This window comes from Mirounga leonina, unplaced genomic scaffold (assembly GCF_011800145.1).
Source record: "Mirounga leonina isolate KUSES-001 unplaced genomic scaffold, KU_Mleo_1.0 Mir_95, whole genome shotgun sequence".
Classification (NCBI taxonomy): domain Eukaryota; kingdom Metazoa; phylum Chordata; class Mammalia; order Carnivora; family Phocidae; genus Mirounga; species Mirounga leonina.
Genome location: NW_023270865.1, coordinates 7,882,416 through 7,892,810, shown reverse-complemented (window position 1 = coordinate 7,892,810; position 10,395 = coordinate 7,882,416). Strand labels below are relative to the sequence as shown.

Genomic DNA, 10,395 nt, shown 5'->3' with positions numbered 1-10,395 from the left:
ACCGACTCCCCTGCAAGGAAGGGAAAGCAGATATTTTCCAAACCCACACCTCACAAAGACCAGGGATTTTTTTTTTTTTTTTTTTTAGTGTTCACTCTCCATCACTGTAAAGTCTGTTTTTTAAGTGACTAATTGGAAAAATCTTTTTTGGCTCCCGAGGTGCTGAATCCAGATGAGGCCATCTGCCTCCTCTCAGCGTGTGTGCAGAGTGTGGTTCTGAAGCCCCAACGATCCTATCGGGTCCTCAGGGACCCCACCTGTCTCCCTACCGCAGAGGAGCGTTTTTGCAGGTCTCCCTCCAGAGAGCCTTTGTTCAAACACTCCAGTCACTTGGAATGGTTTATTTTATCCAACATGTTAATTAATGATTCTTGCAACAAGCTTGCAGTTAGACCATTTGACTGAGCCCCCCAAAGACAGTTAACAGTCTGATTGAAAGCCAAACTTCCTATGGCTGTTTTAAAAAGAAATAACTACAGGATATGAAGAAGAAGAAGAAAGGCGATTCAACTACGGGACAGGAAGAGTCCAAATCAGCAAGGGAATAGGAAAAGTGTTCTCTTCAATGAGACGAGGCCTGCTGGCCGAATGTTAGGAATCTCGTTGTCGAGGAGCAAACGGTCTAGTTTTGGCACACAGCGTGGTAGCTTAATTAGGTGCTAGAACAAGATGTTGGAGGCTCTCAGGCAAAAATGAGACAGAAGAGTGCTTCCCTTTATATGCTTTGTTAGTTATAAAATTAGTTCATTTTCCACCTTCTGTCTGGGCACTTGGGAGCCTTCAACACGGAGGGACAGCTTCTGGGGCTGAGACTAAGCTGAGAGTGACCCAGAGGAAGACCCACTGTGTTGTGGGAGGGGCAGGAACAGAGCCCCCAGATGTCAGGCTGGGGTCAGTCTAACCGGCTACTTCGGCAGTCCTTGCTGGGACCGCAGTAAGGGGACAGGATTGGGGTGGACAACCACTTCCAACTCTGCTGACTCAGAGGCCACCCTAAAGAATATTCTGGAAACACAGCTTGAACCTGACTGTTCAGATATGCACTTACCCAGAAGCAGAACCTGCATTCTGGTTGTCCCGCTGAGGTGACATATATGTTCGGGTGGCATCCACTAGACAAAGGCCAGCTCATGCTTCTGTACCCCGTTCTTTTTGTTTGAACGTTAGGGCACTCGTGGGCATCAAATCAGACCAAAACAATCTTGAGGGGCTGGAAATTTTTTTTAAGGGAATGCTATTTCCAGTTCTATGACAAAGTCATTCTGAAGACCTACCTTTCGTGGGGCACCTCAGTGATGCAGTCGGTTAAGCGTCTGACTCTTGGTTTCAACTCAGGTCATGATCTCAGAGTTGGGGATAGAGCCCCCCATCTGGTTCTGTGCTGAGCACAGAGTCTGCTTCAGTTCTCTCTCCCTCTCCCTCTACCCCTAACCCGCTCTCTTTCTTTCTAAATAAATAAAATCTTTTAAAAAAAGACCCACCTTTTGAGACGAAGGACAAACAGCAGAGCCTGTTCACCAGCAGGGGCTGTTTACTCACCCCTGTCGTAGCCCGTGTCTACCAGCTCGTTCCATACACACCCTGCACAGAGACACGCACGGCCTCCCCCACTGGCAGCTTCCAGAGCCAGAGGGACACACTTGTGACAGTCGATGAAGCTCACAGCCTACCTAAGAGCTCACTCCTGGTGCTGTACGTTCTACGGGTTTGGACACACGCGTAACGATATGTATCCGTCATTATGGTATCCCACAGAGTACTTCCACTGCCCTAAAAATCCTCTGCGCTCCACCTGTTCACCCCCCCGGCAGCCATCTTTGTACTGTGTCCATAATTTGTCTTGTCCAGAATATCATACAGCTGGAATCATACAGTAAGCAGCCTCTCAGACTGGCTTCTCTCACCTAACAATATGCATTTTAACGTCCTCCGTATCTTCTCCTGGCTTGACAGCTCATTTCTTTTAGAGTGGATAATAACCCAGTGCCTGGATGCACCAGAGTTTATTTATCCACTCACCTACTTCATTCCCTTTCATTCTCTTAACACCTTATGATTTTTTGATAGAGTGAAAAAGTATCCCAATTTACATTTTTTAGTTCAGATGTCCACGTTAGCAAGTTTATTTATGATCATATTCATCTATTTTCAATCTCATAAAACTCTGTCCACGTTTACCTCCTTGACCTAAGCCAGTGTGACTGGTTAGCAATTTGATGAAGTTCTTCTGGTAAATGTTGGTGGCCTCCAGTGATGACAGGACGCAGGGGCTCTATGTCCCTCCCCTATAACCTCCCAACAAGATCACTAAAATGAAAGTATGGCTCACCCCAAATTCTACCAAATGCACAGACACTTGTTAGCAAGCAGGCCCCAAAGTCATCCGGTCCTTGGTCCCCTGGATGGACACGCTGCATGATAAGCTCTCTCCGGGGCAGACTCAGTGACATCTATGGCTGGCCTTCCAGCTGGGCCAGCCAGAGGGTCCCCTGGGAAAGAACCAGGCGAGGCAGGGTCCCTGGCTCTCAGGTAGCGATTACACAGGAGGGGGCTCTCTCCTCCCTGAAACAAATTCTTCCTGCTAACTTTGGGTTTTCACAAGTCTTTGAACACGGATAACTTTAATTAGCATGGCGACCAACTACAGAGAACCAACAAGCCAAACCATTTTTAAGTTCTCCGAAAAATGATCTAAGGTATATTAATTGCCACTTCATTTTGAAGACTTGATATAAAGAAAGCAAATAAAGGATCTGGGATGCTCATTTCTGTTCCGTGGACCAAGTGCTGGTCTAAATTGTCTACTTTGGGGGCACCTGGGTGGCTGAGTCTATTCAGCGCCCGACTCTTGACTTCGGCAGAGGTCATGATCTCAAGGTTGTGGGGTCAAGCCCCACATCAGGCTCCACACTGAGCATGAAGCCTGCTTGAGATTCTCTCTCCCTCTACCTATGCTCTTCCCCCTGCTCTCTCTCTCTCGCAAATAAATAAATAAAATCTTAAATAGTCTACTTTGTTTCCTGGGGCCATGATGCTCCTCCAGCTAGCAGGCGCTCCCAGGCCCACCCCTCCCAGAACAGATCCAGCTTCAGCAGAAGACACTCTTCCTAGGGGGTCTTAGGTGTGGTTGTCCGGGGAGCAAACATCAGCATTCCTGCTGGTCAGGAGTTTCCAATGAGGAAAAAGAACAGCCAGTTTTACACTGCCCATCCCCCCCCCATAGCATCCAAATAGATTGTTTTACGCAAAAAGATTGTTTCCTTGCTACGAATCCTCTCCATGTAAGGGTCTGCCAGGAAACAGGGTGAAGAGCAATTATTAAGTAGATCCCAGGACACACTGACTACACTGGGCTTCCACTATGAGAAAAACTCACATAACACACCTACGTGGTTAAAGACAAGCTGTATTTGGTGCCAAGGTTTTAAAAAGCACTATTTGATATTAAAAAGTGTTCTTCTCTGTAATAATGGCCTCTGTCTTCTGAATTTTCTTCTCGAGGTTTTCTAAACTTTCCTCGTCAGAACGAAGAAATCTGAAAGTCCTATCATGCCATTCTTTCTAGATTCTCTAGGTTGAAAACAGATAAAGGCACTTATTAGTCATTTCTCACAGCACACAACGCAATTCTTATCAAATCAATCTAATTTAAAGGTTTTACTTAGAAAAACAGATGATTTCCAATCTCTAATCAGTAATTTTTTTTAAAGATTTTATTTATTTATTTTGAGAGACAGAATGAGATAGAGAGAGCATGAGAGGGGGGAGGGTCAGAGGGTGAAGCAGGCTCCCCGCTGAGCAGGGAGCCCGACGCGGGACTCGATCCTGGGACTCCAGGATCATGACCTGAGCTGAAGGCAGTGGCTTAACCAACTGAGCCACCCAGGCGCCCCTCTAATCAGTAATTTTTAACTCTAAAACTAAAGCATTATATTTTCTTGTACAAAAATGGGCATTTATTTCTAGGTGAAAAAATCAGTACTATACATTCTTCTTTATTGGCCATTCAAATTTTAGTCACTACTGAAACAAAAGTATCCTTCTATTGGAAAAGCTGGTCCAGTGAAACTCAAAGGTCTTGAGTCTATGAAACTTTGGCATTGCCAACAGCATGTCCCTCGCTTTTTCTTTTTATCTATAGATACTTCTATTTCTTGAGAGATGGTGAAGCATTAGCACATTTCTAGTGCCAACATCCGTGGATGTAAAAATGCTGAACAATATTCATTCTCTATGTCGGTGGGGGAAAGGAGAACCATCTCGAGGGCTCGTATTTTCAGGGTAAAGGGAACATCAGTTAGCAGTCCTAAAGCACATTTTACCATAAACAGCAACCATCTCTCACAGCCCCAGGGGAATCACAGGTGTCCAAGCTTCTCACTGTGGCTGCTTAGAGGTGAAGAATAGAACGCTGGAGAATGGTGCCTGTCACCCTGACCCCATGCTCTCCTGGGCATGAGGATTTCCCGCCACGGTGGTCCCTACAGCTCTCCTCAGGCTGCCAGAGAAAGTGGGTTTGCTGTCTTAGCTGTGCTAACAGCAAATGGAGGCTCAGCTGGGGTGTATCTCCCCAGTTAAGGAAGAGCCATTAACCAAGTGATGGAAGAGAAACACCAAATGGGATCTTCTTTGGACTTCCCTTTGAACTGATTCTTCACCGCGGGTACCAGCTAATGGCTACAGAACAAATCTCGCCATGAACACACCATGCCAGATCCTTCTGGAAACAGGAAGGGGCCACTCCAACCTTCCAGGGGCTTCCCAAGCCTCCCAGGCTAGGTCCTTGAAAAGCCACCTCCGGGTCGGCCCCCAGGGCATCCCGTCGGCCAGGGCCCCTGGTCGGCCTGCCCAGCCCAGCCTGTCTCCGCTCATGCACGCCCTCAGCTCATCGGTACCTGAGTGTCCAGCACCTTCCACTAGGGACGCGTGGATGGGTCTGAAACACTCTTGGAAATGAGCAATGAATTCATGAATGCATGACTGAGTGAATCGATTACTGAATAGGCAGAAGTCCCTCCCACTGCCGAGAGAGGCCGAGTCAGCCGTCTACAAAGGTGGGTGGGAGCAGGTGGGGAGAGGAGTGCTCTGACCCAGGCCAGCCGGCCACAGCGCTCACCCACTAAGCTCCGCTGCCCCCATCCTGTGTGCCTTCCAGGCGCTTGCTGCTGGGATGGATTTGCTCTCAATGGATGAGCAGAAATTGTAAGATTTAGACAAGCCCAGCTCACAAACTCTGTGCCCTGATCCAAAATGCGTTACTGGGGTGCCCAGGTGCATTCAGGCTTTTCCTGTGAGCTCTGAGGGGGCTGTCCATGTCGGGGTGCACAAGGCACCAGGTTATACACCTGACCCCCCACCCACCCGGCAACTGAGTGTGCTTCTCCTTTACCTTCCGCCCCTCCCTCCAGGGGCCACCCCCGTCTGCAGGGTCATCTGGGGGAGCTGGAGCCTGCACTGTGCTGGCTCCCCTGCCCCACGACTCCTCTGAAATCACCACTGCCAAGGTCACAATGTAAGGGACAGTTCTGCAGCTGGCCGCACTGGGCAACGCTCATCCTTGTCGGCCCCCCACCCCCTGCCCTTCCTGGTGCCCTCTGTCCCAGGGTCACTCCTCCTCCTCCTCGTGCTCACCCCCCTCCTCAAAGCCTGGAGCTCCAGCTGCGCCCCCACCAGCCAGCACCCTCCTCACCCTGCCACATCCGGCACCACCTGGGGGGACTCCAGCCCAGGCTGCGCTCACTGGACAACTCCCCCGGGTCACCCCACAGGCCCACCAGCTCACGAGGCCTCCCCCCCCCGCCACAGGTCACGTTCTGGGAGACAGCAGCACCCTTCGGGGCAGGCCTGGAAGCCTCTGTCGCCCACTCCTCACGTCCAGTTAGCCTCCCAAATCTGGGGCAGCCCTACAGTCTCGCCCTTCTTGGTCCGGACCTTTGCAGAAGTCTCATGCCTCAGGGGGGGAAGGGGGGTCCTTCCAACCAGAACCCACCACCCGCTTCCCTCTCTAAGCTCTTCTCCATTGTCACCAGACTCAACCCAAACTCCCCAGAGGCTCCCGTGCCCCTTCACCTCCACCGCCTGTGGGGGGCAGGCAGCCCAGGGGTGCCGTCCACCCACCAATGTGCCCCGAGCACCACTGGGCGAGCAGGCACCACCCCAGGCCGGTGAACCAGCCCACATCGCTGCGCTCCATGAACATCCCATACGGTGACTTCGGTGACTTCTCGGAGGGACGGAGGGGGGTAAGTGAAGCTGCTTTATGGGGAGGGCCGTTTACCAGAGGCCTCTCAGAGCAGGTGACATCCGGCAGCCGTGCAAAGGGGGCGGACTGTTCCAAAAGCACGAGTGCGAGTGCGGAGCCCGAAGTGTGTTTGGGGGGCAGGGAGCTCGGGCTGCTTGAAACCCACAGACCCACGTGGCTGTGTGGGGCCCAGAGGCCATGAAGGTGTGGGTGAGAAGCCTTTGGAAAGTGACTCGATTTATCGTTTTAAAGGACAAGGGGCTGCGGGGGGTGGGCTGGGGCAGGAGGAAGCGGGGCCCCAGGAATGGAGGGAAGGACAGGAGGTGGGATGGATTAAGGGGGTGTGGGGGGAGGAAAGGGGCATCATCAGGGGTCACCCACGTCTCTGTCCTGACCTCATGGGGAGCTGGTGATGCAGTTTACAGAAGGGGGAAACTGAGGAACGAAATGTATGGGAAGGATGTGGATTTCTGTTGGGACATTTTCAGCCTGGCGTGTGACATCCCAGTGGAAAGGTCAAGTGGGCAGTGTGATATCGGAGTCTGGAGCTGGGAAGCAAGGCCAGCTCTGTGACAGGACGGCAGTCCCCGCGGGAGGGGCCCAGACAGAGGGCCAAAAGGGCTGAGATTCGCAGAGGTGGGGCAGAGGGAGGGAGGGAAGGGGGAGACCAACGGGAGTGTGTGTAGGAAAGCATGATGGAAGCTGCCGGCGGCCTCGGCGGCCTCAGAGTCAGCGGGACAGGTTGGGTCTGGAGTCAAATAGGGAATGAGTCTGGGGTGAGGGACAGGACGGCGTCTATGCAGCCCCCACTGTCCCGGACCCAAGATGGGGCAAGAGCTCTGATGCTGACACACAAGGAGCTTGCCTGTGTCCCGGCGAGGTGGGATGGGGCCAGGAGGAAGCTGGTGGTGAGGAAGGTGGCAGGCACAGTGGGGGCTCAGCTGGGCTGGGGACCAGGTCAGACTCAGGAGGGCGGCAGGTCAGGTGGGGGCATGATGCCGGTCCCCTCCTATGGCTCACCACTGGTGGGCAGCTGCGGGTGGTACTGGAGGAATCAGGAAAGAGAAGGGTGGCGCCCTGGAAACGGGGAGCCAGGCCACAGGGCAAGGGGCTGGTGAGCGTGGCTGCGGAGGAGGGGAAGGTGAGCGCCTGCTGGGACATTGGCGAGGGGAGGGCTGAGTCCCCAAGAACTGTGGGTATTGGGGGTGTCGGGGCATGAAGAGAGTGTTCCCCGGGAGGAGGAGGGCAAGTCAGTGGATGGCACACAGAGGAGAGGGAAGACCGGCGGGGGGAGGGCAGGGATTCTGAAGGAGGGAGGACAGAACACGGTCTGGGAGGGACGAGGCGGCGGAGCCGAGGAGAGATGGCCACGGTGGCAGCAGGGAGTCCCGGGGCTGGCCCTGGTGCCCCAGGCACGGATGGTGTGGGAGGGCAGGAGGGACCCAAGTCTGGTGGTGATGACAAGCCAAGTGTCCCGCCTCTCCCCCCCCCCCACCCGCCGTCCCGTTCTCACGGCCCTCCACCCTGCCTGCTGGCGGGGTCTGTGAGTCCGGTGTCTGTCCGCTCCCAGGACGAGCAGGACGGGGCACAGGAGCCAGCACCCGATAAACATTCAGGGAACAAAGGCATGACATCACACCCTCTACCTGCCGCGTCGCTAAGACGCGCCTTCTATCTTCCTCTTCGACATGCTGTGATTTTAAACCACTGGACACACTGGACTGAAGAATCAAGATCAATTCTGATGAACTTTTCTTAGAGACGGGATAAGGAGAACCCGACTTCAGTCCAGCACTGCCCTGAACCACGCGTGAAGAAAAGCTGCCTCCTGAGGTTCAGCTTTCTTTAGCACGGCTTGGGGCCATCTTGGGGACATCTGGAGCGCAATGTGTGTTGCTCTCCCTCCTGGCAAAGGCCGGATTCCCCGGGGCAAAGGTACCCGAGAGGAGAGACAGAAAGACCTTCTCTAGCGGTCCGTGCACTGGAATTCCAGGGAGGGCTCATACTTACACAGTGTCCTTTAAAGTGGCGAGATAGGATTCCGTGTCCACTTCAGGGATGTCCGAGTCCATTTTGGACAAGTAACGGTAGACGTAGGAGAACGTCTCAAACGGGATGCGCGCAGGCCCGCCCTCGGGGTCCACGGTGAGGATCTCACACAGGTGCTTCATTGAACTGTTCAGTGACTAGAAACACCACAAACCAGGGGAGGAAACAATTACTACCTGGAATCGCTACAGTGAAAGCAAGACAGCAGCAGGATCAGCCTTGAGTATATTTTACAGAAATTCTCCAGCAAGTATGAAGTATTTCAATCGAAATGAAGAACTAGGTGAATTTACACTTGCCATAAACAAAGAAATAAAAAGGAAAGGTTTGATCAAGAGCCTGAAAAGAATTTTAATCCACAGATTTTATTTTATATTAAAACAGGAATGAGGAAGCATCAGTCTCCTTAAAGCTGGGCCCAAAGCCAGCCCAGAACCCCCCAGCCCCTTCAGCGCCGTGACACACCCGGGGACAGAGCTGTCAGTCACCAACGAGAAGTGCCATCGGGGGGGGGGGCTCTAGGACAGATGGCCTCGTGAGCTGTCCTGATGCCCACCTGTGATCAGCCTCCATGCAGGCTCCACACAGGGCTAGCCCTGCTCTGGGCCTTGTCTCGGTTCCAGAAAGTACCAGACCTTTCTCCCCTGTACACTGTGCATCTTGCTCATGCTCCTTCTCTCTGTCTGGGTCAGTCACCCCACCTACCCTGGCCGACACCTTGACTTTCAGCCTGAGAGCCAGTCCCTGGAGAAGCCATCCCACTCCTACAAGGCACATGCTCAGAGCATGCAGACCCTCCCTCCGAGCCAGGAGGGCAGAAGGATTGTATCCAATCCCTGGTGATCTCACAAGAGCCTGCAGACTTGCAATCAGCCACGGCGGAAACATTGACACCTCATTCATGGGCTCACGCTGCAAGTCAGGACCCTTTGCCCGGAAGAGAGCAGGCTGTTGACACTTAGGGGGCTGCACTTAGGAGGGCAGAGCAAGGAAAACACAGGTGGGACAGGCACAGAGGAAAGCTTCCCAAGTGGGGAGAGTCACACCCAGACCTGCTTGACCGGGACCGTGACTGTGTGCAGGGAACGAACCTGACACCCTTAGGGACACACAAATGGCTGGAGCCCCGTTTCCTATCCCGACATGTCTGTGGGTCGGGATTATGGGCACTGTTTAGCTGGGTCGTCCAAGGCTCCAATCGGGGTGGTGGCCAGGGTTTGGGCCTCCTCCAGAGGCTCGACTGGTGATGGACCTGCTCCCACCCTCACCGAATTTGCCGGCAGCTGCCAGACACACGGCAGGGCGCTTCCCCAGGAGCTTGGCCAGCTTCTCACAGTCATATCGGGGAAAATCCCTTCTGCTTCGGCAGGGAGAGGGGGAAAAGGACTAAAACGAAGTCCAGGGGCCCAGAGAGGCTGGGTGGCTGGCCCGAGGTAAGCCCGCAGGACCGCCACACCCCAGCACCTCGAAGAGCACCAGGCTGGCTCGCAGGGTGAGCTGCCCTGTCGGGAGGGCGGGGGGGGCGGCTGCCTGATCAGCCCGGAGCTCCCCCCATCACCATAGCTGGGGTTCGGCGCATCTGGAAAACCCCTTCCCACACTCCCCGGGACCCCTGGCCGTGGCCATGGCACGATGCCGGGGTGGATGGCACAGCTCTGACGTTAGTCTAACCCCGGGGCAAAATGATGCTCCGACGGGAGAAGCGACCATGTTCTGTCTGCCCAGCAGGTGCTTTCTCCGGGTGCTTTCTCTGCGCCCCTTCCTCTCAGTACTGGCCTTGAGAGGACTTGGTGAAAATAGAGCTGCACGTTTTATGATCCATGTTCCTCGCTTGAAACTTTTCTGAGACGTGCAGTTATGTTAGCTTTTGCTTTTCCATCCGTCACAAGCGAGAGAGAGTCATTGCTGAGCCTCAGGAAGGAGGCCAGGGAAGGAGGCGGCTGGCGCGCAGCAAGCAATGAGGTCTGTGAAACCGAGCTGCAAAGGCTTCCAAGGTGGAGGTATTTAAGGAAAACATGCATCAAAGCAGCCCAGCGTCACTGCCTTCTGCAAAGGCCCGATGACGTTACCGGGGCGAACGTTCCTGACAACGAGATGAGATGTGC

At 53.7% G+C, this 10,395-nt stretch overlaps 1 protein-coding gene across 1 annotated transcript in view; it reads right to left on the bottom strand.

Annotated features, from left to right (window-relative positions):
• Nucleotides 1-3,434: 3,434 nt before the first annotated feature.
• The window catches only part of ROPN1L (rhophilin associated tail protein 1 like), a 19,840-nt gene continuing 12,879 nt past the window's right edge, over nucleotides 3,435-10,395 (bottom strand). Inside the window, 2 exon segments of the mRNA XM_034998794.1 lie at nucleotides 3,435-3,570; nucleotides 8,252-8,427. Of these exon segments, the coding sequence (XP_034854685.1) occupies nucleotides 3,435-3,570; nucleotides 8,252-8,427 (312 nt within the window).